Genomic DNA, 27,029 nt, shown 5'->3' with positions numbered 1-27,029 from the left:
AAAAGTACCAACCAACATGTAACCGTTCCAATGTTCAGCCAAACTATTTCAGTTTGATTTATTTCGATTTTTACAAATTCATGAGTCCTCCGAACACATGAAATGGAAATTGGAAACCATAGCCAATTCAATTTCAGCATGAGACAGATCTTCACAAAAGAAATTCCGGAATGATGAACTAAACTTCAGTAAACAACTTCATAATCTACCATTGCCAAGGATTCATCATGCAGTAGAAACGAGTATAGTGCTGGCTAAGTGCCTAAGCACTATTTTCCACTTTCCAGGGCACAATCACGCAATCCTCAGATTCCGTCAAGAAAAATAGAAAAGCTAATGATTCAGTTATACAACTCCATTCGTTGGGATAGATTAGTCTACACATAACATTGTTCAGAATTTCACAAATAGGGAAAAGGGGCATTTCAGTGAAAAACATCTGGTAATCAAAATTTGTGAATCAGTCTATGCCGACTAATCAATCATACGATTTGCTACTTCACTGTGTTATAGATAATGAGGTTCCAGTACTAGATTACGCTTGGTCAGTAGGCAGCCTCCTCAGCAGTTTGTACAGGCCAAAAACATTGTTTTGCTGCCATCGGTGCGGTATGAAGAATGACCGGTATAATGCAGGTGAAAGCTCTCTATCCAGAAAGGGCAGCGCAGCCAGTGTCTGGAGTTTAAACGAATTATCAGATGGCAAAAGTAGGAAAACAGACATGAGAGTTAACAAATGAATGAAATTGTGAACATGGAATTACCTCCCATGTCGACAAATCACTTCCTCGGGATGGGTAAGGCCGTCTAAGATCAAGTTCCACCAGTAAGCTACATGCCCCAATGTCTTTCAGCTGCAACCAGAAGTGCAAGGAGGTTGTTACTCGGAGTATTGTCAAGAGAAAATATGTGCTGTAAAGTTTAAAGGCAAGAGAAAATACATATTGTTCATCAGAGGCCTTGTTCTTGTCATTGAAATAAGATGGAGCAGCAGTGGTGCCTCCCAGGGTTTCATTGAAGGGAAATGGAAGAAGCCCTCGGAAGCCATCATCTATCCACCAAACTTCACTAATATAGGAGGGTATGAAGAACGATGATGGATAGCGGTGCCATTCACTCCCAACACAGAGAACAGAACCTGAAAACAAAGAGACACAGCTAGTGAGTTCAAAATGCTTCCTTCATAATTCATCGTTCCATGAAAGATTGCTTAATTCTATCGAAAGATTACTCAATAAATCTCAATCAGCAGTTGTGTAACTATCACTACAGTAAGAGCCCTACAAGAGCAAGACTACAGCAAACCCTCGCAATAATACGCACAAGGTTGAAGCCATTGTTATATCACGAATCCATAATAGCTCTGCGCAGTGTGCAATAAGCAACCACAGGTCCAAAACTCCAAACAAGAGAAAAAATGTATCACAGAGAGAAATGTTTAATTAGTGGATCAACACATTGGTAGATCCTTACCAGGCCCAGTATCTTCATGATGTTCCAGATGCTGGTAGATCTGAATAGGGGCACCATATCCATTCAACATGGAGAATGTTCGGCTGTGGGAAGCACACAAAATGAAGCCAAGGATCAAAGGCCGCAGGCCCTTTGCTATCTGCCATATTTATCAGAGGAATTTTTTAAAAAAATATTATCACATTAACAAAATGATATAAAAATGCAATCAAGGTCTTTAAGATAACCTTTTCAAAGATAGACTGTTCAGATGAATATTTGTCATGGAAAAAATCTGGAAAGGTGTCAATAACAGCTGCAGCTGCAACACATATCAATGGGTAAATTGGATAAAGAAACCTGCATAAACAGATAGAGGAAAGAAAAAAAATGGTCAGTTTTTGTAGTTCTCATCTGTAGAGTAGCATTAACCATAAAAAAAAAACTAGGAGAATATCAGAAGCACTCAAACAGATAATTGTTTTCATGCCCCAGAACAATGGTGTTTTCTTTCCACATCAACATAATTAATAATCACAAGGTGCCAAACACACTGCCTTGAAGTTTGCCAGGTTAAGACAAGTTTGGGAGAACCTTGTTGCTGTATCTAATTCTAGATTCAGAAAGTTAAACTTGTTACTGTGGGCAAACATGAAATTTATAGGATGAAGAACATGCCAGCGATAAAGCAACTGAAAGAAAACACTGCTACTGTTGGCCAGTGGCAACAGGGGCATACAGCTATACAAAACACAAATGCAGATACTGTGTTAAGTTCATGAGAGGAAACAAACAGAATAAGCATGTTTAGTTATCTCTTCATTGTGTTTATGCAGAGAAAAATCGTTTCACTCAGATTAATAAATCTTATATATATTGCATACTCAACTGATAAACAAGTTAATATTTACATTCAGATGATTACCTTTCTTCTTTGTGTGCCTGCAAGGACATGAAAGCCAACCAAATGTAGACAGGAGATACAACTATCAATAGATCTGGGACATATTTCTTCCTTGCAAATGGCACAAACCCCAAAAATAGCAGAGCCAAGATGAACGCAAAATTGAAGTTATTGAATCCATTCTTAAAATAGAATGAAGGCCCCTCTGTTCCATACAAGTGACTTTCACCACCACCAAACACATTATATTTCAGAAGATTGAACACTGATGCTGTCCATTTGCCATAGCAGTAGTAATCAGCAATAACCGAAAGGACCTGGCATGCAACTTTCACAATCAGATCAAATTTGGACTTCATTGTAAAAACAATGACAATATACATGTGCAACTTACAAGAAGGAACATGGAAGTCAGAAATCCAGATAAAAATACTCTTCTGAAAGATCCTCTAATTAGTGAGTAAACCGTAATAGGGAGAAACACCAAAATTGAGAAAGGCCAACCAAGGATAACTCCTGCAGCTGCAACAGAGACTGCAGCAGCATAGTTCTCAAGTAGGAAGAGTGCAGAGGAAAGTGTTACAGCATACATGGAGAATGAACTTGGCAAGAAACCTGCAATAAGGAAAAAAAAATATAAGGTACCACTTCAGTTTGAATAGTTACACAGCTGCAATAGAGCTTCCATATGATAATATAGAACTGAAATCTGAGAAACATACTGGTACTGGCAAAGAAGCAGCCACTGGTTAAGCACAGCATTGCAAGGACATAACAAGCAAGTCTTTTTCCATATTTTCTTGAAAGAGCAACAACCAGAACAGTTTCTGTTATAGTTGATATAAGGCCAAGAAAGATTCTCACAGAGTAGAACACTCGAACCTTAACAATCATGAAAGAATAAATTAAATACGATTAGTGGTAGGTATTGACTAGTAAGAATTTAATTAGCAGATCTTAAAAGGTGAGGAAACAAAGAATAGAACAGTACAAACCTTATGCTCCCCAAAAATCATTGAAGCAGGCCCAGCTACAAGAGCGTGAATGAAAAGGTACAGATATGATCTAAGAGCAAAGTTGGAACTGCAAGGATAGAATTACACAAAATCAATATCAAAACCATTCATATCGTCATGTACTCACAAACGCTGTGAAATTATATACAAGAATTCTTCGAATTAGATCTATGTCTAGTTGATTCTGTTTAGATACTAGAGCTTTTTTTTTTCTTTTTTTTTTCAAAACAGAGAGGCCATGCCTCCCCCAGTCCCCCCTTTCCATTATAGGAAAAGCATCCCGCTACATAGTAAACTAACAATAGAAAAAGCATAACAAGTGGTAAGCACACTGCAACAATGCCATCCTACTGCCTGTGTGATCCCCCGAACAAAATTACAAGCTCTGGAATTGAAAGATAAAAGACTGCAGAAGCTGAAACCAAAACACAAAGTGGCCCATCTACACTATGAAGATTTCCATCCACCATATTGCCAGCCAGGGAGGCACCATCGAGTGAGAACACATATTGTTACATGTATGGATTAGCAAAAATAATAATAATAGAAGGAATCATATTGTTAGAACAAGATCTATCAAAACAAATCCTTGTTAGTGTAAGCAACATTTTTTCAGCCACAGTTACAGAAACCATGCAACTGCCTTATCATCATCCGATTCTGAAGCCACTCGAAACAAACTTCCGCATGCTAATTATAATAAAACCATACCAGCAACTTCACTAGTTCTCTGAAACCAGGCTTCAAATGGAACCCCTAGGAATGCAAAACATTGGAGCCTCAAACATGAATGAACCGTCAATATTTATTTTAAATGTCAGTTTGGCAATATAGTTACAATGAGCTGTTAAGTATCACAGCTTATTTCCAATCTTAGAATACAAGAAAAATATGGTAACCCAATAAAAATTGAAACAATTAAATACCGTTCTCTTTGATTCTAAGATAGTTGGCCATGTTTATCACTGCACCAGTGCCTTTTATCCTAGTGGTATAGTCAGTCACCCTTACCTAAAACTATTCCACCCGCCCCCCCCCCCCCCCCCCCCCCGATTCATGAAAATCAAACAATTTTGCTCCATAAATCTGCCATGCATCTGAAGACCTCATATAATCATTTGGACACCCCAGCCTCATCAAATCACCACAATTTGCAAAACCCCAAATCAGACAAACTACAGAAGCAGACAATGCAAAGCCCCAACACACAGACTCATCATTGGTGCCAAATCTAAAACAAAACGCTTCATGTCATAAACCTCCGAATTGTAACTCAGTGCATACTCACGCGACCTAAAACCCTTCAATCAAGCACCTCCACTAACCTACACGGCTACACCATTGCTCCCAAGCCGAAGTCCTTCAAATGCTCACCCGCCACTACGCATTCCCAGGTAATCTCCAAGGCTCCATTCCACTCAGACTCGCCCACCCAGAAGTGTCAGCAAACCATCCCCAAATAGCGGCAGATCTTCACATCCCCATCGAACCACTACGAACACTTGTTAAAATCTACCCTCCGATTCTCTCCTGCTCCGTACAACAGCACAAATCCGTGCAATCCCGGTCCGCGATTCCGCCCGCGCATCGAGCATCAAAACGAACTGTACAGCTAGGGTTTAGTTTAGGGAGAGTGAAGCGAGAAAAAAGCGAGACCTGTACTCCCAGGTCTGGAAGCCGGAGCGGTAGAGGAGGAAGTGGAGGGGCTCCCAGTAGTTGAACACCTCGTCGCAGTCGTGGATCAGGTTGGAGGACGCGCTCATGTGGCGGAGGAGGCCGAGGGCGAGGAACGGGAGGAACCACCGGATGCCCTCCTCCTCCTCCTCGCCGCTGGGGCGCCGCCTCCTGTCCTTGGCTTCCTTGGAGTAGCCGTCGTCGGTCGGCGGCGACGCGGCCGTGGCCCGACGCTGACGCGCCGACGAGAGCGACATGGCCGGAGTCCAGAGGCGAGAGGGTTGCGGGTGTGAATGCTTCCGCTTCGAGGCCCAGACCCTCGGGAAGGGGTTGGGAATTCTTGCTTCTTTTGAAGCAGATTTAGGCCATGGTTTGGGACTTCAGGGCTGGAGCTTGTCACAGCAGGGGTTTACATTTGAGAATTCAGAGTATTTACCATCCAATTCGTGTGCCTCCGTATGCCCTCTATAATATATCATTAGGACTACTAATTAGTCTATTTGGTACCACTTTCTTAGTTTTTTATGTATTTCTCATTTCTTAAATCAATTTGTATTTCTTTCTAGGTATATTGTGGACTGTTTTGCCCCTAGGCCCACTTGTCAGATCAAAGGGTGAGATATCCTTTGGAGTCTGGATCGATCGATCTGAGCGCCATCGACATCCACTCCGGCGCCGAGAGCATGAGCGCCACCAACCCGCCGGCCCAGTCGATGCCCCACCGCCACCAAGCGCCGCCGCCTGCCCTCAACGCCCCGCACATCACTCTGCCGCCGCCGAGCGCCCCCGCCACCACAGTTCGCCGCCGGCCCAGCTCCCGCTGGCACCAAGCTCATGTTTTACTTTTTCTGCAGGAGACTGCAGTTACTATGTTTCTTGCATAGCATTGAGAGACATAGTTGCTTCGTTACTCTCAGTCTCTGACCAGCATTGTCGTTGTGCTCCATCCCGATCAGCATGCAGCTGATGTCATTCTAGCTAGAATTGATAGCCAAAGTTACTTATGTAGTTAACTGACAGGCATTTTATATCACCAAGAACTGAACATATGATCATCTTCCTTTCTTCAGATTACATAACCCAAACAGGAACAAGTGCAAACTGAAGATGTCTGTATTGTGCCGCTGAAAGCCTGAAACTAAACCAATTTCCATGTAGATTCCCGTTCTTCCATCTGCCATTCTGAACAACATCGCATGGAAAATTGCTACCAATTTCAGATATGTACACTCCCATAAACAATCAAATATGTCTATGTATATAAATATGTCTATGTATATAGTATACACAATACATGAACTAGTACATCAAAATATGAACAATCAATGAGTGTTCTCTGTCCTCTATATTAGAGTGTATTTACACATAGTATAAGCAACTATGTGTTTTTCCAACTGAAACACTGAAAAAAACAAACTACAGCTTGGTGGCGGCAGTGGGGCGTCGAGTGCCGGCGGCGCCCAGCGGCGCCCAGCGGCGGGGTTGGCGGCGCCCGGCGGCGGAGTGGTGGCGGCGCACGGCGGCGGGGGTGGTGGCGGCGAACGGCGGCGAGGTGGTGGCGCTCACGGCCGTGCCGAGCGACGCCTGGAGACTGGAGGGATCAATCGATCGAGAGAAGAGGAAACATCTTCCTTTGATCTGACAGTGGGCCCAGGGGAAAAATAATCCACAATGCCTGAAAAGAAATACAAATTGAGTTAAGAAATGAGAAATACATCAAAAACTGAGAAAGTGGTACCAAATATACTAATTAGCTATCCTAATGACATATTATAGATGGCATACGAATTGGGTGGTAAAAAAAGTTAAGGCACGCGAATTGGATGGTAAATACTCTAAATTCTCTTTATATTTACGGTTGACCACTAAATTTCGAGTTCTATCGGTATCATGGTTTTCAATAAATTTTGATTAAATTTCGATAAATCACTGTTTAACCTTCAAAATTTCAATCGAAACTTAATTACGAGCCATGTCAAAACATCAAAATTTTGCAGAATTCAACTGGTTTTCGTTGGAATTATGAACAGCTATAGAATTTAAAAAATTAACTGAAAGTTAGAAATTGAATTTCAAGTTTTTGTAGATTTTAAAAAATTGGATACTACTACCAAACAAACTGTTTCTCAGATTTTTAAGTTTCTCAAACATATCTTTACAGGTGGGTCCCTGAGGACTGTGAATCCGGGACTACCTGCTTTCCGACCTTCTTTAGAAAAAGTTCAGTTTTTCATACTTTGCTTCCTTCACTAGATGATCAGATCCAACATGCTGTATGGGTTCAAAGCGTAAAAGTGGCGATCCACAGTTATAAATCGTGCTGATCAGTAAGACCAGGAACTTTGGATTTCTTCCGGCCGAGATATTCTTGGGAAATTAGTTTCAAAAAAAGATATGCTTGGGAAGCTGAATTCTCAGGTATATCCCCACTCCAGGTTAATCTGCTACGTTACTGAAAGAAAACAGTGATCACGGTTCAAGCTAGAACCAGGAAATCCGTGTACCATCACTGCTAAAAAACAGAGATAACTGAAGAAACAAGAACAGTACGATCTGTTCTTGACCCAATAAGCACCAGAAACAAGTCAGCAACACCAATTTACAGTCTCAATCCACTCCCACCAATCTTCTCTACAAAGTTTTAACCGGCAAGGCCATGGTGCTTTTGCATCGATCAGCCCGTGTTCTGCATGCCGGCGGCGATGCCCTTCATGGTGAGGATGAGCGTGTCCTCCAGCCCGGGGTCGTACTCGCTGTTTGGGTTGAGCTTCACCAGCTTCTCCGCCACCGCCGACGAGCCCAGAAGCTCCTTCGACAGCGGCGGCCGCGTCTCCGGCCTGAACCCGCCGTCCCGGATCCGCTTCAGCGTGTACGCCTGGCACACGTTCAGCGCCGTGATGTACGAGTCCCGCAGCATCAGCCGCTGCCTCAGGTACGGATCACTCTCCAGGAGATCCTTGTGCCCAGCAACCTATGAATACGAACAAATGCGTGTGATATGTCACGGCGATCTAATATATTAACGTGCAATTTTTTACGCTTTCACGAAAAATATATCATGACGGCGGCGTGTTCGATGGAGATAAAATGTGCCGTGGCATTATTCATGTATGACTTAAATAGTTATAGAAAAAATTAGTATGACGACATAAATTTAATTGATAAACATGTAAGACTAAATTTGATATATAACTAGATAAAATCAGTGATGATTGCTTACTTGCAGGAAAATACTTTCCCGATGAAAATACTTTGATATATAAAACATGGGTGCTAGAAAATACTTTCCCGATGAAGTGATGATTGCTTACTTGCAGGAGCAGGCGCTGTGTCTCGACGTAGTTGGCTCTGAGCTGCTCGCCGAATGGACGTAGGTCGTCGGGGACGAGGAGCTCGTCGTAGAGTGCGGCGATGCCGGGGTCGCCCTTGGCGAAGACCATCTCGAGGAGGTCGATGGTGACGCGGAAGAAGGGCCACTCGTCGTACATCTCGCGGAGCGTGGCGAGGCCGCCGCCGGCGTCGCTCTGCTGCATGGCGTGCCTGAACGCGGCGCCGAAGCCCAGCCACACGGGGAGGTGGAACCGCGTCTGCGTCCACGCGAAGATCCACGGGATGGCGCGCAGCGACTCGATGCCGCCGCCGGGCTTCCGCTTCGACGGCCGGCTGCCGATGTTCATCCGCCCGTACTCCGTCTCCGGCGTGGCGGCGCGGAAGTACTCCACGAAGCGCGGCTCCTGGAACACGATGGAGCGGTACTCGTCAGTGGCCACCGTCGCCATGTCGTCGAGCAGGCGGCGCCACTCGGGCTTCGGGGACACCGGCGGGTTCATGCCGTGCTCCAGGGTCGCCGCCGTGAACCTCTGCAGCGTCCGGAAGCAGAGGTTCTCCTCGCCGAACGACTTCTCGATGACCTCGCCCTGGACAGTCACGCGGAGCGAGCCATTGACGGTGTTCGGCGGCTGGGACAGGATGGCGAGGTGGCTCGGCCCGCCGCCGCGCCCCACGGTGCCGCCCCGGCCGTGGAAGATGGTCAGCTTCACGCCGTGCCGCTCCGCCACGCCGACGATCTCCTCCTGGGCCTTGTACAGCTGCCACGCCGCGGACAGCCGGCCGGCGTCCTTGCCGGAGTCGGAGTACCCGATCATGATCTCCTGCTTCCCGTCGATCCGCTCCTTGTACCAGTCGACGGAGAAGAGGAGCTCCATGGTGGCGCGCGCCTGCTGAAGGTCGGCGAGCTTCTCGAACAGCGGGACGACCCTCAGGGGCTTCTTGACGCCGCACTCCCGCTGCAGCAGCTCGACGGCGAGCACGTCGGACGGCGCGGTGGCCATGGAGATAATGTACGCGCCGAAGCTGTCGGCGGGGAGCTCGGCGATGACCCGGAACGCGCCGAGCACGTCGGCGACCTCCTCGGACTGCGGCAGGTCGGGGCCGAAGAGCGGGCGCCTGCCGCGGAGCTCGGAGACGAGCCACTCCTGGCGCCGCTCCTCGGGCCACTCCCGGTAGGAGCCGATGCCGAGGTGCGTGGTGATCGCGTCCATGGCGTCGGTGTGGCGCTCCGACTCCTGCCGGATGTCGAGCTTGACGAGGGAGAGGCCGAAGGTGGAGACCTGCCGCATTAAGTCGAGCAGTCTGCCGTCGGCGATCAGCTTGTCGCCGCAGTCGCACAGCGATCGGTAGCACAGCTCAAGCGGCTCCAAGAACTGCAGCAAAGTTCACCAAGTATAAACTTCATATGGTTTAGAGAAGTCACATTTAGAATGCGGGGAATTTTTTCCCCGATCAATAAAGAAACTAAACTACTTTCTGTATATTTTACAGAGAAAATCCTGAGTTTCAAACACTGTGATAGTTTTTGAGCTTAAATTTTGCAACCTGCTCGACATTGGTGTAAGTCTGGTCTTCAGGAATGCTAGAAATTCCCTTCGACAAGATCTGGCGAGCACGCTCGCAGGTGTTGTACAGCTTGTCCCTCACATCGCCGAGTATAATGCGGTAAGGTTCTCCTGGAGAAATCTTCTTCCAAAACTCTGCAATAGATGAATAAAACTAGCAATTATCGCAAATAATTTCAACATCTCATCTAAGTAAAATACTGTTAGAGTTTGTGTCGAATATGTGTACGTAGTCGGTTACAGTATAGGACTTGGAGTTGTAATAGGTGTAGGACTAGAGTATGAGTCGGACTCTATCCTAGGATCTCTCATAAATAGAGGGGTGTGCCTGTTGTAACTGCATGGCGACTTAGCATAGCGAGAGGGAGCGGCTGCCGGCAGTGACCGGCCGTAAGTCGTTGTAACTCTGATACGCTGTAATATGCTGGATCGGGAGGAGCGCCCATAATCAGTGCCCCGGAGATGTAGGCTTCGGCTGAACTCCGTTATCAAATATCGTGCCTCGGTGTCGTAATCATGTTTGGATCTCCTATGGCGTTTCTTCCGCGTTTGGTTTCCGATGTGATTTCGGGGCCGGTTTTATAACAAGTGGTATCAGAGCCTGCGGGAGATCCATGGTAGAGGTACGAGGGAGGTGCTCCATGCTGCGACGACTACACAGGGTGTCTAGGGACGGACATGGACGCAAGGTGGAGCACGGCGGCAATCAACGGAATTTGATCGGTGGATCGAACACTTCAGGCGGCGGTCTGAACCGTTCGATGGCTGCTTTCAACAAGGAGATGACTAGACGTGGTGCTCGGGTTGATGGCGGCGGAAGCAATTGGCGATCCAATCGGTGGGTCGGACACTTCGGGCGGGTGGCCCGGACTTTCCGGTGAGCTACTCTCAACAGGGAGACGTGAGGCCCCATGCTCGGGTTGATTGAAGCTAGAGGCGATCGGCGTTCTCGGTCGGTGGATCGAACACTCTGAGCGGGGTGGCCTAGGCCTTTCGATGAGCTGCACTCGACAGGGAGATGGCTAGACGTAGCGCTCGGGTCGTTCGATGGCTGGGAAGACGGCATGCGACTTGTCGGCTTCGGCTCGCGACTAGATTGATGGCGTTCAATCGGAAGTCGGAGCGGGTGGATCCAACAGGCTGTTTTGGAGGTGTTAACGACAAGTACTGCATGGAGGATTGCTACTTAGCAGCGTACATGCAATGGATGGCAGAACAGAGAAGCGTTTGCTCTGGAACCAGGACGTTGCTAGGGGTATGTGAAGCTTGGAGGTCAGGGTCGTGGCGGTGTGCGCGGTTTTGCGTCGAGGCCGAGCCGGCGGTGGAGATAGAAGCAGTGCTGGTAGTAGCAGTTTCATGCAGGACTCGACTCGGAGAGGCCGTAGTAGAAAAGGAGTCGAGCACAGGTTCGGCTTCAATACACACGACAAGAAGAGATCGAGAAGGATACCACATCGGACACGAAAGGGGACCGGAGGAGAATTCGATTTGGAAATAGAATCGGGCTCAACTTGTCCCTGTAAATTAGCAAGAGGAATCCACGGGATTGCAGAGATTGCGATCGAATCAAACCAACCAAAGCAATGAAGAGATCGGACCCGATTTCTTGGGCGGCAGGGGTTTGGGCGACGAACTGCGAGCGGTAGAAGCACGGCTTGGTGTAGTCGTCGTGCAGGTGCCGGCGAGTTCGACGCGGGCCGGCTCTGGCGAGGAGGCGGCAGGTACCGGCGAAGGGGCGGCGGCGACGCTCCTGTGTCGGGGAGAAGGCTTCCGTGGGCGTTGGCATCCTCACCGGCGGGAAGCCCACGGCGGCGGCGGCGGCGCCCTCACCGGGGGGGCTCAGGAGGCGACGAAGCGCTTCAGGACGGGCAGCGATGTCGGAAACCAAGGCGGCGTCTTCGATGGCGGCGTTGAGGAAGCTGGTGAAGCGTGCGGGCTCCTGGTGCTTATGCAGATCCGAGACGGAGACGGTCGCAGCAGGCGTGCAGAGCGATGCTGTAAGCGGCGGTCTCTTGCTGCGGTAGGAGCACGAGCAGAAGGAAGCAGAAGGGGATCGATCGATCTGATTCTGTTTGACCGATCTCCTGTTCCGCGGTGGACTAGTTTTGCCTATGGGCTGTGGTGGTTGAGTCAAGGCAGCTTACACGTGGGACCAAGCAAGCATGCAAGGTGATTAGTGCATTGGAACTTGATGAAGACTAGACTATGCGCACGTGATGTTTGATGGCTAATGCATGTGTCCATACATGGTGATGGTGTTGGCCTGGTACATGTATCGAAGGACAAACATGTTAGCACATACTTGTGTAGTAGTCTGGTGAGATAAGTTATATGCGAGAAGGATCGTGCATGTAGAATTGCAAGGTATTGTGTTAACTCGTGGACTCGGCAGTGGCAGTCGTGGATGGGCAAGATGGTTTCCCGGGCAACAGCGGGGGAAAATCGTTGTGGGTGTCAACGGTCTGTTTAGCAGTACAGGGTATATCCAGGATCTATGAGGTTTGCATGATGGGGATATATGGAATCTGCGTCACTGAAGAGGAAGAGCAAGCGCTGTGGTGGTAATTTTTTCAGATGATTCAAAGCAACGGTGATTTTCTCAAACTATCCGGAATTCAGTCTACGGATGCGGGAAAGCGTGGATGTTGGATTAATTAGCTTGGTTTATAAGACGACAAGGAAGAAAGGGTTCTCTTCATGTCTGGTGAGTTTGATTTATCTATTTTGGTGATGACATCTGTTATCTGGCCATGGATTAGATCAAGTCAAATTTAAGACGGAAGATGGAGGTGAACATGGTCTTCGGAGAGTCTATGATGTGACAGCTAGGAAGGAATTCAATTTCATTTGGCAAGACGACTATGGTGATATGAGAGAAGGTGGAGCACTGTTGCAGGTGGAGTTAGGAGGAAGAAATTACAAGGATAGCGGAGTCTCTTGTTTACGGTGAGCCTGGTGGAGGCTTGTCGGGGCAGCTCGGCATGAGCGGCGAAAAAGGACCAACTCAAGTCCGGGTACACGGAGGTTCGAGCAAGTAACAGATTCAGGTTGGCGTGGCATATTCGCCAAGGTGGAGTTTGTTAGAGTTTGTGTCAAATATGTGTACGTAGTCGGTTACAGTTTAGGACTTGGAGTTGTAATAGGTGTAGGACTAGAGTATGAGTCGGACTCTATCATAGGATCTCTCATAAATAGAGGGGCGTGCCTGTTGTAACTGCATGGCGACTTAGCATAGTGAGAGGGAGCGGCTGCCGGCAGCGACCGGCCGTAAGTCATTGTAACTCTGATACGCTGTAATATGCTGGATCGGGGAGGAGCGCCCGTAATCAGTGCCCCGGAGATGTAGGCTTCGGCTGAACTCCGTTATCAAATATCGTGCCTCGGTGTCGTCATCATGTTTGGATCTCCTATGGCGTTTCTTCCGCGTTTGGTTTCCGATGTGATTTCGGGGCCGGTTTTATAACAAACTAGCTGGGTGGCCCGCGCAATTGCGCGGCTAGCACCCAAACAAAATCATATATTTTTTAGTATGATTTTACTTAAAATTTATTAAATAGCTATCTCATTGTCTTAAGACTTTAAAAGACCAAACCTTATCATCCTCGTGTTTCTAATTATATAGTTTTTAAAAGTCACACCAGTTGCTACCCCTTATGTCATTTCCTTTTTTATTTGCTTGCTCGATCTACCACTATTTCTATTCATTCTTGTTGGAACCTTTAAAAATTGGATTTTATAGTTTTTAGAGTTTATTGTCACGTTGAGTTTTTTTTTATAATTTCTAGATGTCCCGTCAAACGTTACCTTATACTCCTCTACGGCCCGTCCACTGTTTCTTCTCTTTATTGTCATTGAGATTTTAAAAATCAAACATAATTATCGTTTGGGTTCATTTTTACTTTCTAGAAGTCTCGCCAAACCATCAGCGGCTTTGCCATTGTACTCCTCTACGGCTCGCCCGCTGCCTACTTTCTTTATTGTCATTGAGATTTTAAAATCGAACATGATTATCATTGGGTTTTTTTACTTTTTGGAAGTTCGGAACCTTTAAAAATTGGACTTGCAGTTTTATTTTTTATAATTTTTAGAAGCCCCATCAAACGATGTCACTATGCCCCTCTACAGCCCGTCCGTTGCCTACTCTTTTATTGTTATTGTGATTCTAAAAATCGAACATAACTATCGTTGGAATTCATTTTTAATTTTATAGAAGTCCCGTCAACCGTCGGCGGCTCTGCAACTATACTCCTATACATCTCGCCCGCTGCTTCTCATTTTTATTGTCATTGAGATTTTAAAAATCGAATATGATTATCAATGGGTTTTTTTTTTTACTTTCTAGAAGTCCCAGCAAGTGCCTTACTTGTTTGCTTTACGGCCTACCTAACGTTCAACGTTCCTCCTTTTAATCGTCATTAGGATTCTATCTGGTGTTTTATTAACAATTTTTATATGTCATATCAACCGCCACCACTCTACTCCTTTATAGGCATGTTACTTAATTTATCTCATCATGTGTTTTAGATGGTCTTTTTTTTCAATAGTCTTTATTTTTATCACAAATTTTAGTTATTTATAAATTGTATTCCTAATTTAAATCTTATTTTTCTTTTTCTAATTTCATAATTTATTTTTTTAAAAAAATAGTTACTACCGTATTATGTTCTTTTAATGTTTTAATTTTTTATTTTCAATTTCAGTTGTTTCAAAATTGTATTCCTACTTGAGCTCTCCTTTCCTTTTCTAATTTTGTATTTTATTTTATTTTTATTTCGAATTTTGATTAATCTCGTATTGGGTTCTTATATGGAAACTTCTTTCAATATTGCTTATTTTTAATTCCAATTTTCAGTTATTTTTAGATTGTATTCCTACTTGGACTCTCCTTTCTTTTTCTAATTTTGGATTTTATTTTATTTTTATTTAGAATTTTGATTAATCTCGTATTGGGTTCTTATACAGAAACTTCTTTCAATATTGCTTATTTTTATATTGTATTCCTACTTGGACTCTCCTTTTCTTTTCTAATTTTGGATTTTATTTTATTTTTATTTCGAATTTTGATTAATCCCGTATTGGATTCTTATATGGAAACTTCTTTCAATATTGCTTATTTTTTAATTTCGAATTTCAGCTATTTTTAAATTGTATTCCTACTTAGATTCTCCTTTCCTTTTTCTAATTTTGGATTTTATTTTATTTTTATTTCGAATTTAGATTAATCTCGCATTGGGTTCTTATATGGAAACTTCTTTCAATATTGCTTATTTTTAATTCCGAATTTCAGCTATTTTTAGATTGTATTTCTACTTGGACTCTCCTTTTCTTTTTTATTTTTTCTCCGATTAATATGGGAATTTCTAGTCTCCACAGCGAATGTGGTACTCCTTTTCAAGCTAGATAGATAAAATCAATCAAGCATCATACCAATGTAGTATTTGGCGTACTTCCTTGAGGACTTCCGGTGCAACTCGTTGGCACGAGCTCGGAGCTCGTCGTTGCAGCGCCACATGGAGAGCTACAGAGACAGAAGGTCAGAACTCAGAAGCAAATGCGCATTCAGAGGCCACAGGCCAGCGCTTCAAATAGCATAACAGTGATAAACTAGAAGTTCAGAGCCACAGGCCACTTGTAGAAGTGAATTTGGTTTTACATGTTTGTGAAGTGATATATTTTATACCAAATTTTTTCAATTTTTTTATAACTTTTTAGGTGGCATACACGAAACGAGGGAATATCCCCTCCAGGGATGAAATCCGAATTAACAATGTCTGTACTGAGAAATTCAAATCTAAAATTCAGAGCAGCAAGCACCTCGAACATCAAATCGGCCATCTTGGAGAAGTACATGTTGGCAGCCATCATCCTGGCAAGCAGGCACACGTCCCTGGTAACCTCTGGTGTAACCCTCGGATTCCCTGCACCGTCGAATTCACGAGGAAGACGATCTTGCAGATTAAATTCCTCACCTCTCATCTCAAATTTTGAAAATGGATGGATTGGATAGCTTAGCTACCGTCGCGATCGCCGCCCATCCATGAGGAGAACTGGATGAGGGGGGCGTTGTAGGGGAGGCGCTCGTCGATGCCGATGTTCTTGAGCGCTGTGTCGACGCGCCGGAGGAACTTGGGCACGCCGTTCCAGATGGTGTCGTGGAAGTAGCTCATCCCGGCGCGCATCTCGTCCTGCGGCGTCGGCGGCGTCCGCCGGATCTCGTCCGTCTTGAACGCCGCGAGAATCTGCGAATTCGACCCGACGAACACATCTCCATCTGATTAGTGATTACACGACACGATCAGTCGCAAATTTGAGACGAGATTGATTGCTCGAGAGTTGTCGTAGCACCTCTCTCTGAAGGGCCTCGTCGATCTCCTGCTCCTCGTTGTCGGAGATGCCCTCGCCGCAGAGCTGTGTCAGGCAGCTCCTAATGCTGAAACAATGATCACAATTCACAAATCCATCAGCAAAACACGTCAATGATCAAGTGAAAGGAAGCATATCACTGCATCAGTAGTGCCCTTGTAATTAACCTTGCGTGCTTCTGGAGGAGTGAACGCCTGACGGACTGCGTGGGGTGGGCGGTGAGGACGAGGTCGATGGTCTGGCTGCGGAGCGCATCGAACACCTCGCGGGGGGACTTGCCAAGGCCGCGGACGAGGCGCTGGAACGTCTCGTCGATGTCGGACTCGGTGGGCGCGGAGGCCTCGTCGACGAAGTCCCCGCGCCGGCTCGCCTCCGCCTTCTTGCGGTACACCATCTGGATCTCCTCGGCGAGGTTGGCCAGGTTGAGCATGTGGGAGAAGGAGCTCGCCACCATGATGGCGTCGCCCACGTCCAGGCTCGTCAGGAGGCCGCCCAGCTCGCCCAGCCTCGCCGGGTCGCCCTCGCTCTGGTACTCCCCGGACAGCCTCAGGCAATCCTCCACCTACGCCGCCATACATGGCGCCGTTAAATCCTCGTCATTCTCGCAGTGCAGAGCAGCACATCGACACGATCAAACGAGAAGAAATTGAGTGGGTTTCCGTACCACTTGTCTGAAGTCGCCGCCGTGGAGGTCCTCGAGGATGTCGAGGAAGCGCGCGACGAGGAGGGTCTCGTAGTCGACGAGGCGGTCGTCGGCGGACACCTTCTCCGGCGCGAGCTGCCGGAGGCGTGCGTCGATGGAGTACTCATGCTGCCGCCGCCCCTCCGCGACCGCCATCTCCCGCACCGCCGCCGACGACACGTTCCCGGCTCCCCGGACGGCGCACCTCGGCGGCGTAAGACCGCTCCTCCTCCGGCCGGGGAGCTTTACGAGGAGGGTGAAGGGGGCGGAGTGGAGGGAGATCATCGCGGCTCGCGTGCGAATTTATACCGCGCGCGCGGCTGCACGGCGAGGCGTAGGCGCGGGCACGCCATTTCCCCCGGTTTTTTTAAAGCGTTGGAGTGGGGGAGGGGGAGGAGACGCGAGCGAGAGCGCGAGAGGATTTTGTGGTGTCACCGGCTGCTGCTGATGTCTCATCTCCGCTGTGGCTAACCCTCCCGTGCGTGCCATACAATTCTCGCCGTACGGTGGTGACGCACGCTGCTCGTCGGCTCGCCCGTGGCACGGCGAGAAGCCGAAAATTATCCCAGTTTGCGAGACTTATGCGTGTTGTTTTGTCTGTCTTTTCATTTTTCTGTGAGGATTTGTGAGAAGTCAGCCTTTGCATCCCTGGAAGTATTTTACGTTCCAGGTGGCTCTTTTGTTTTGTTTTCTTTCAGGAACTGGCGCTTAGGAGGGCTGAAGAGCTGCACAACGGGTTCATGGCTGGGATTCTGAGACTTTCGTTTTCTGTAGCTGGTAGAACATTGGACCGATAGAGAGGCCTGGCTGCAAAATCTTGCCCATGAGACCATGGCACTGTAAGAGGAACAATCTGTTAAAAACTGGGAACAAACGAATAGGAGAGGAAGACAATTTGCTTCAGGAATTCACATTGGAAAAATGCAGAAGGAAATTATATTCAACTAGCCCAGTTTGCAACGTGAGAAACAAAATATTGCAAATAGGGCCACTTGCTTTAGTAACAATTGCAAATGACCATTTCCCAGTTCCCACAAACCACAAGAATTGTGTACCACGTCAATCTGATGACAGATAGATACCATATGTGGCATAAAAAAATGCATTGCCGTAGAAGAGCTTGTTTACAAACAGTAATAGATTTAAGAACATCCAATGATATAAAATAGAAAGCACAACTCATGTTAAAAATAAAAGGCATTAGAAGCATCCTAAGAGGTAACAAATTGGTGACTGAACTAATTATTATTGCATGCTATACATCTAATAAAAGAAGGAAAACACTTAGCAGTTTACTATGGACAAGTGATATAACTGTAGCATAGTCTGCCCATGTTCAAAACAGTAGTAGTAAGAGACCACAGGATCAAGATGAGAAGTCGCTTGTCTAGGATCAGGTTGTGCAACTCATGCAAAGGATAAAAAAGCATACCATACTCTGCCTTTCTTGTTTGTAATAAGAACAGGAAGGGACAAACATAAATAGTATTATACCAAGTTGGAAGCAAAGCTTAAGAACCTAGACTTAAACTGATTAGCAGCATTTTTAACTTAACAAATAACACCAGGTACGCAGTAAGTTTGCACAACTAAGTATGTATCTACCAGATTTTTCCGTAGGTCCAACATAACAAATGAAGTAAATAGCACAGATAATGCTGTTAACCAAACAAAGCTGATAGAGTAATGTGAATGATTTGCAATTCAGAATTATTGCCTTTGTTGAGGGGAAGGACAATAGGTCAACAGCATACTTCAAAAGGGTAGGGGGGGGGAAGAAAAAATAAATCTGTTGCACAGATACACCCCCATATTATTATGAATGCAAAGAGATATTATTTCAATACATTGCTAGAAAAAACAGTTTAACATGCTTATTTTACCAGTTAATTTCACTATCAAAAATAAATAATAAAGTTAATTTACATAATGTGAAAATGATCTAACCATTTCCACAACCGCATGGGCCTATGAGAGAATACACTAATGTGAACTAAAAAGAGGTACAAAACAGACCTGGAAAATCTAATTACAATGAAGAAAAGGATGTTATTCACATTTTTTCACTTCATCTTGTACTAGCTGAATATACAGAAAAAGAGTTTCATACGCGTTCCAGTTGAGTATTCATATATCACTCCAACTATCATCATCACCTCCCTCATCACTGGCCACAGCCTGATAGCATGGAAACAATCAGGGAAAACGTAAGGAAAGTAGCGCATAAACTAACATCAAGGGGAAAAAAAGAATCAATACAAACCTGGCGGATTGCATTTGCCTTTTCCAAGATTGCTACAACGCTGGAGTTGGCAGTGGTTGGTGATGAGGTGTTTGTCTTAGATGCATTTGTTCGTCTTAAATTGAATGTCTGCATCATGTGAACATATTAGCAAACTAGCTACAGTTATTTTCTGAGATGACTGTATGCATCATACGAGCATAGTAACAAACTAAGTAGTTATTTAGCCTTCTTATTGTGTGTTTATGGTTTGGTTGAGAGAGATGGGCCCTCAATGTGGGTGTTCTAGTGTATCGTGTTTCAACTGCAAGTCTGTCGACTAGGCATGGATCAAGAAAACTTAACATAAAGACCTGTCAGGTAGCATTATACTACACAAGTACAATAGGGCAGATAATGGAAATACCTTGCTCCTGATTTGTTGAAGCAACTCCTCCCTTTCATCCAAGTTTTTAGTATCATTGCCTACTGCTTTTGACTTTTCATGTCCATTCAGCTTCTGCTGACCTGACTGCAAGTTATTAAAATGAACAAAAATATCAGTATTGAATGCCAAAAATTTGCTAACTAGCTTTCAAGTTCAAGAATCAAATAACAACCATCAGAAAAAAAAATATTTGTATTGGCAAAAGAAGAAGGCACAGAGCCTCCATGATATATTGTCACATGATACTCTGGTGCTATCTGTTCGTAACTAAAAATTCTAAAATTGCTCAGGTTTCAACACAAAAGAGTAACAAAACTATGAAACAATAGAGAACAACAGATTTTTTTTTTAAGAAAGAATGAAGCAAACCTTATCCCTGATTTGCTGAAGCAAGCTTGCTCTGATCTCAATGTCGAGAGGATTGCTTATCTCTTTTACCCCATCAACTTTTCTGTCATTCTGCATAAGTCAAGTTAATGAATCATTAATAAAAGACAGTGATTATTGATACAGAATTATTCAAAATAGAGTCAATTAAAGATGAGACATACTACCTCCTTCGCATGCCCTTGTTGATCTGGTGGTGCGATGGGCAGAAGATTTTGTTGATCTGGTGGTGCGATGGGCAGAAGATGTTCTTCCTGAACAGGAGTGTGTACTGGTGGTAGATCTGAGGTACTCTCAAGCATATCTTCTTTAGCTGCAGAACCTCTTCCTTCTTCTACAGAAGCTACTTGTCTCATTGTCCTCCATTGCATTGGGGGAAGAGGAGGAGGTGGAGGCAACTGACCTTCATCTGGTGATAAACTTACTGGATTGTGCGGAATGAAGGCCTCATTTTGATGAGCCATCAAAGTATCGAAGTTAGGAAGTTCTCCAGCAGGATGAGAATCTAACGTGCCAAGTCCATTATCATCCCCAAGATCTGTAAGTGATACAGTGGACTTCGCACCAGATAAGTCCATCTGCTCAAATTCCACAAAGCTAGAGATTGGTGCTCCGAAGGATCCTATCTGATTTGGATTGTTATGCATATCATGATCCTCCAATCCATTTGCGTCTTCTTGATCCCACAACTCAGAGTTTGAATATAACCGTGGACTTAGATCATCATACGAAGAATAACTATAAGATCTGCCAAAAGTATCATCTTCCGATTCAGAACCACTACCAAGCTGTGGAACGGAAGACCCTGGAAGTAACTGAAACGTTGGTAACATCATATCATCGGCATTCTCATGAAGATTTTCATCAGAGAAATCTAGGTCCAATTTTGACATTTCAAATGCACTCATAGGGTGGAAAGATATTTTCATGTACTCAAGCGGCGGAGATGATTTCTCAGAGTAATGGCTACTAGAGAAGAGTGACGATTTGGGCAGTCCATTTGTGTCATTTTCTGTTTTCTTCTCAAATTGAGATGCCTCGAATGTTGTTTCATTGGGGGCTAGAGAAGATATTTGGGTAGATTCATCAGTCCCGTTTGCATCAGTGTTAACTATAACAGATGACATAGGAAGATCAGTGTATTTGGGAGTTCTTCGCTGAAGTGTATTAGCAAGAAATCTTTGTGCAATGCTTGAAAAGCTTGATGCAGACACCTGATTCATGTTATTCCTTCCAGTCATGTCAGTTTTAGAGAACATTTCAGCACCATTTTCAGCACTGTCTTCAGATTCTAGGAGCTCACTTATTGAAGTTTGCTTACCAATAATATTTTTGTGATCACTGTGCTCAAAAGATGTGGAACAACCTGTGGACCCCTCTGTTTGACCAATAACAGTATCAGGTGTTCTTACTGTTGATTGATTAGTCTCTGAGCTGTGGCTTGTAGAACCAGGACAGATACCAACAAGTTTCCCCACAAAACTGCTGGTAATTGGCGAATTGCCATTTGGAACATATACTTGTGCTGATTCAGTGGGCTTTGAAAAATGAACTTCGGGGCACCCAGTTGAATGGCAAAGCTGAGGTTGTGTGTGTCCAGGTGTAGTATCCTCCTTTGGACCATCATGGGCACCGAATACTGGAGGTTTAGATGGCTCAAGTCCAAAGAGCCCAGCATTAGTCCAGAGCTTAACAGAAGATACTCCAGTAGAATTAGTAGGGGCATTTGCTGGGAGGCCTTGAGTTGCACATCCGTTCTCCAATGAGTCATTCAGTGGCATGGGCTGTGAATTAGACACTTCAACAATGCCACCACTTTCAACTGTATCTTCATCGCTAGAGGTATCATCAGGTGAGCTATTAGTAGCAGATACCTCATTAGTTGGCTTATCAGAAATGATATGCTGGGAATAGGATATAGCACAAGCAGTGCCTTCACTACAGTCTCCGGAAACATTTTCTGCATTAGTATTTTGACTGACAATAGAGGACTCTTTAATGGGAATTGTAGGTGTATAGCTTGAAGGTCCTGGTTCCAATTTCTCAGGAGAATCTATGGGTGCATCTTCTGCCTTACTGTCTGGAATTTCTTTGGAATCAGGTAAACTTTGATTAGGAAGTGTAATTATATAGGCTCGTGATGCTGACTCTGAAATCTCTAAAGGACCTGGAGCATCCTCTGTATTGCTCACAGGGGTATTAGTAGCAATAGCTGACACTTCAGGATGAGGATTAGCTGTATAGCCTGATAATACTGGCTCTGAAATGTCAGGAGCATCTGCACTTGACAAACTGGGAAAATCAGCTGCGCTCTCAGGAGCAGGAGGCATACTTGAATTTTGATATGCATCAGGGAATTCAGCAACAGAAGAATCAGGAGACTCTGTGACAATGTTATCTATCAGCTCCACCTGAGGCACATCAACATTGAGAGAAGGTACTGGTTTCACTCGACTTTTAGTTTGAAGCTCGGGTTCAGTCTCTGTCTCAGATTCAAGTGTATTAAGTGCATCCACATAGTTGTCTGTTTCACTGGGGACTTCATCATGGTGGTTCAAGCCTGATGACACTAATAACTGTTTTGCCTTTTGATGTAATGCCTCTTGCTGCTCCAAAGTCTCCATCTCCCTATGGTCGATTTCTTGCTGCTCAGGGCTAATACATTTAGATTGTACATGTTCAGCCTTGTCCATGACAACATCATCACAGTAGACGGAAGTTGTAGACATGGTAATTTCAGCCTTCTCATCCCATTTAACAGAAGGTGACCTAGCAGTCATATCATCTAGCAGGGAACTTTGCTTCAAATCATCACCCAGGTCATCTGCACTGGTACCGTTAAGCCGTGTGTGCAAGGGGGTATTGCTAAGCTTGTGTAGATTATTATTTGACAGCTTGTCATGGCCATTTTCATGAGGAACTACAGTTGGCTTTGTATCTAGAACTTGCTCTGTGAAACTCAGTCGTGCTTTCGAACTAAACGAAGAAGATCTGCTTATATTGTCAGGGTTAGATCTTACATCAGATGTAGATCTATTCTCTGAAAGGCTCCGGCCATCAGTACTAGGAGTCGCAAAGTGCCTGCTGACAAAACACATTACTAATAAGGCTGTTCGAGATGCATGAACTAAATACTACAAGAAAAATAGTCATGGAGGAGAAGGTGACAAGGATATGCAATTTATGTCTCTTCAAATTTGGGATTTGTGTTGCACCTGCTGGTAAGCTGAACAGCGGTGAGTGCTCGCTGCAATTCACCATTCCTCTGCCTGGGTGTAGTTTGTCCGTGATACGGTTCTCTCAAGCGTGATCCTTTTCTCTGTCCAAGTTCAAAAGATTTATTAAGTCTTTCACCACATATTTACCAACATGATAAAAGATTACAATTGCCATTCTAACTTCAATTAGCTACAGCCGTTCCATATCAGAAACAGCTATGGATGATAGTTCAGTAACACATCTAGCAATTCCTAAACATTCACTCAGAGGCTCAAGCAGAATATGACCATAGAAAATGAGTTTCAAATATTTTAGCACATGAATGTATTCATGGAAATGGTTATTTCTTGTTCCCACGAGATTATTAACCAGTAACAAAGTTTGGTGACTCTAAATAACTATTTCCTATCTCTTCATAAGGACAACATTCAGACTTCTGCCAAATCTTGACACGAGCTAGGTATGGTGATTTCTAATCATTGAGTTTAAATCATAACATGATAGTACCAGTTTGATATGTTTGCCTGTAGAGTACAGTGGAGCAGCAATACCATAATTATACATATTAACTACCATTAAATGTGTCTGTTGCTAAGATAGACAAGCATGCCACTGATCCTCTGATGCAGAAATGCAGAAAGTAAAATAACGGAACCTTGATTTTCTGAGATTTCTTTTCTCTTTGGAAATTTCCTGTCTTGTCTGCTCTCATCATATCCCATGCTTTCTTGAAGTATGATGGATCAGAATGTCTCCTCGAACAAGCCCCAGCTCCAGCATTATCAAATCTAAAAGACAAAACATTTCAGGAACCACAAGCGCATCAATAAAGAAAACAATCAAGTCTTACTTATCAAGAAGGTAAAGTCGTGGTGGGTCTCGACATTCTTCATAGGAATCCATCATAAATCGAGGTAGATCACTAGAAAGCAGGTGATTTTGCTCATCTTTAAGTTGTGCATGCCAATCAGAGCCTGCATTTTACCAGCACATTCAACAAAACTGTGAGACCATCTTAAACCAAATTATTCGGTGAGAGCAAGTGACGTTCAAGTATGAGACAGCATCTGACTTTGTACCGTGTAGATCTAGTAACAGTAAAACTAAAGTTTAATTCATTACCAACAACCAGAGCAGCTCTAGCATCATACGGCTAGGTTAACTTACCGCCAAAAAGGTCTATAGCAATTTAGCGACACCACCAACTTCAATTGGAAGTTCCTTATGGGTTTGGCCATTTTTCAGGTTGGCATTTTGTGATAAACTACTATGGACCTCATGCACAACATCAGGTTACTTCAACTAGTTTCAGTGCATTCTGATGGGTTTGTGGGCAAATCAGTGACAAGTAATTGGTTAAGATGGTTGTTGACAATTTAAATATTCATAGGAACCCTTAGCATGGTTTCTTTTATACTCCTGGTCATGATATATTGACACTGATACGGTATGTACCTGGTACATAAGTGAAATGTATATGGCTCTTCTGATTCTTGACAGCTTTTTCAAGAGATGGAAGTGCTGCCTCGATGTTCTGTACTCGAGTCAGCACCTTGCGCCCCCTAGCAGATGTAGTTATAACTTGCTCATGTAAGTCGTGAAAAACATCTGCTGCAAATCTGGTAAGACCAAAATATCTATTTAGCCATAGTAAACTAAACGATTACATGAAAATAGAGGGCTCACAACATAGTCGAACCCAACTAATAGCCAGCACTTCAATTTTTACCAGACACGGTTAAGAAACATATAGCGGTAATAAAAAGAAAGAAACATAGTAAAAGCAGGCAGGTATGTAGGGATGTAGGGCGGTATTCAAAAGTAAATCAATAGCCAGAAACAACTTCCAAAATGATGGTGGGAGCTTTTCATCAACAAGCAATGGAAATTGCCAACAGCCCTTGAAATCCTCAAGCCAGAAGTAGCAAAGACATTCAATAACATCTATCCCAAAACCCAAATGCATCCAATCACCCCTTAGACTAACTGATGGAAAAGGAAAATTTCAGAATTACCGGCGATGTCATCCAAAAACAAAAGGGAAATTTTCCAAAGCATAACCTATTACCCCCATGCTAACACAAGATCTTACTGAAAACCACAGTGAGATACTCAAAATACATAAACAGTTTCGATCAATTCACCAAAGCATGAAACCCGAACAAAGCAAATGCGGCAAAAAACCACATTGGTCAGCCATTTCCCACTCCTAAAACGCATCCAACCCTAGAAAGAGATCCCAGACACATATCCAGTTCTGGACAGGCAGCTCCGCAAAATTTCTCGATAACCAACAGACCGAAATCCTACTCTAATTCCTAAAACCCAGCGTGCCACTCGTCTCATCAAATCCAACCTCAACCCCAGATCCCCCTTCTTCTCATCACCCCAATCCTATGCACAAACCAACACACACCACCACTCCCGAACAAGCGCGAAACTTCCCCCCGGAACTGCAGCGGCTCGCCGAAATCATCACACACGAAGCGCACCAGATCCCGCGCTGGAGCCACAAACTCACGCGGCAACTCGAATCTCGCCTGAATCACAGCGCCAAGGAGAGAGGGTGAGAAGTAATGTGGGGGCGCTTACTCCGCGAGATCTCCGAGCTGGCGCAGGATCCCGACGAGACCGGCGACGGCGACGCCCTCGAGCAGCGCCTTGGGCTCCGCCTCCCCGCCCTTCTTCGCAGCAGCCCCAACTCCTCCTCCTCCTCCTCCTCCTCCTCCACCGCCGCCGCCGCCGTACAGGTCGGGGTCCCCAAGCCCCACCTCATTCCGCACCTCGAACCTCACCAGCGGCATCTCCCACCCACCTCCACCTCCACCTCACCGCCGAGCGGCACCCCTCATCCTACAACAATAAAAAAGGCGACGCCGCAACGGCTACTTTTCCCCCGGTGGTGGTGGGAGCCGGTGCGCCCGCCGACTCCGGTAGCTCTCCCCCGGTGGTGTCGTGGCGTCACAGGTTGCCGCCTCCGCAAGGAAGGAAGGGGCGCGAGGAGTAGCAGCAGCAGCAGTGGAGGCGAGCGACGCCGACTTCGATCGATCGAGCGGGCGGAGGCGCGTCGGTCTCCGACAAGGTGCTGGGCGAAAGGGACGGGGAGGCGAGGGGGGTGTAAAGTGGTGGTGGTGGCTACTACTGTGGAGGGCTTGTACTGGTCGGAGGCGCGGTGCGTGCGTGCGTGTTGTGTGCGTCTCTCTCGCTGTTTCTTTTCTTGTGTTGTGGCGACTTTGAGGCTTGGAAGTTGGAAGAAGAAAAGGGAAATGGAACCTGGGAGTTGGGACATGCGTTTTGTGTCGTTACGCTGTACACAGATATGAGAGGTCAATTGGTTTTATTTTGGGGGGGATTTGTTTTGATGGACTGAAAATTGGGGGGGGGGGGGGGGGGGGGTAGGTATATGATTGTTGTATTTGTATGCTTGTTTATGAGGGGGTATTGGGTTGGGCTCGTAGGTTAGACACAATAATTTAAACAAGTGTGTGTAGGATACTTGTAGCAGCTAGGTGTAGTACTATCATGTACTCTAAGATATACTTGTGCTTGAGATATAGCCTGGCTAATGATGGTGGTAGAGTGGGTAAGTAGTGGTTTTTTTTCTCGAACGCGCAAAAGGATTGCACGTCAATATATTAGAAGAAAAAGAGTTTTAGTTACACACCGCAATCAGCCAGACTGGCTTATGCTAGGGGAAAGAAGAAAAAGCAAAAGAAGAAAAACCTGAAGCTGAAGCTTTAGAGAAACTACGGCGGCTAAAAACAGACT

The 27,029-nt window shown here is 45.2% G+C and overlaps 3 protein-coding genes across 4 annotated transcripts; all 3 read right to left on the bottom strand.

Moving 5' to 3' along the window:
* Positions 1-150: 150 nt before the first annotated feature.
* LOC4325533 (alpha-1,2-mannosyltransferase ALG9) lies at positions 151-5,428 on the bottom strand. Its single transcript, XM_015766570.3, has 10 exons — positions 5,029-5,428; positions 3,352-3,439; positions 3,079-3,238; positions 2,751-2,971; positions 2,378-2,673; positions 1,701-1,812; positions 1,474-1,612; positions 942-1,138; positions 765-854; positions 151-676 (listed from the first exon to the last, which is right to left on the bottom strand). The coding sequence occupies exons 1-10, from the start codon at positions 5,301-5,303 to the stop codon at positions 536-538; spliced, it is 1,719 nt and encodes a 572-aa protein (XP_015622056.1). The 5' UTR covers positions 5,304-5,428; the 3' UTR covers positions 151-535.
* A 2,001-nt stretch (positions 5,429-7,429) lies between these two features.
* Positions 7,430-17,429, bottom strand: LOC4325531 (phosphoenolpyruvate carboxylase 1). The gene is made up of 9 exons (NM_001404885.1): positions 16,969-17,429; positions 16,472-16,866; positions 16,287-16,371; positions 15,958-16,180; positions 15,756-15,859; positions 15,369-15,459; positions 9,922-10,076; positions 8,358-9,749; positions 7,430-8,017 (listed from the first exon to the last, which is right to left on the bottom strand). The coding sequence occupies exons 1-9, from the start codon at positions 17,269-17,271 to the stop codon at positions 7,721-7,723; spliced, it is 3,045 nt and encodes a 1,014-aa protein (NP_001391814.1). The 5' UTR covers positions 17,272-17,429; the 3' UTR covers positions 7,430-7,720.
* A 1,349-nt stretch (positions 17,430-18,778) lies between these two features.
* On the bottom strand, positions 18,779-26,528 carry LOC9268854 (phosphoenolpyruvate carboxylase 1). Of its 2 annotated transcripts, none has more exons than XM_026023792.2 (10): positions 25,854-26,388; positions 24,717-24,880; positions 24,112-24,235; positions 23,917-24,049; positions 23,258-23,361; positions 20,210-23,126; positions 20,025-20,114; positions 19,635-19,739; positions 19,250-19,357; positions 18,779-19,164 (listed from the first exon to the last, which is right to left on the bottom strand). In XM_026023792.2, the coding sequence occupies exons 1-10, from the start codon at positions 26,063-26,065 to the stop codon at positions 19,114-19,116; spliced, it is 4,008 nt and encodes a 1,335-aa protein (XP_025879577.1). In that variant the 5' UTR covers positions 26,066-26,388; the 3' UTR covers positions 18,779-19,113. The 2 variants fall into 2 exon arrangements, with proteins under 2 accessions (XP_025879577.1, NP_001391815.1); NM_001404886.1 differs by having other exon boundaries at positions 18,781-19,164; positions 20,210-23,123; positions 25,854-26,528.
* Positions 26,529-27,029: the final 501 nt, after the last annotated feature.

The sequence above is a fragment of the Oryza sativa genome, chromosome 1 (genome assembly GCF_034140825.1).
Source record: "Oryza sativa Japonica Group chromosome 1, ASM3414082v1".
Taxonomy (NCBI): Eukaryota; Viridiplantae; Streptophyta; class Magnoliopsida; order Poales; family Poaceae; genus Oryza; species Oryza sativa.
The sequence above is the reverse complement of the archived record's forward strand: the minus strand, read 5'-3'. Positions and strand labels throughout refer to the sequence as shown.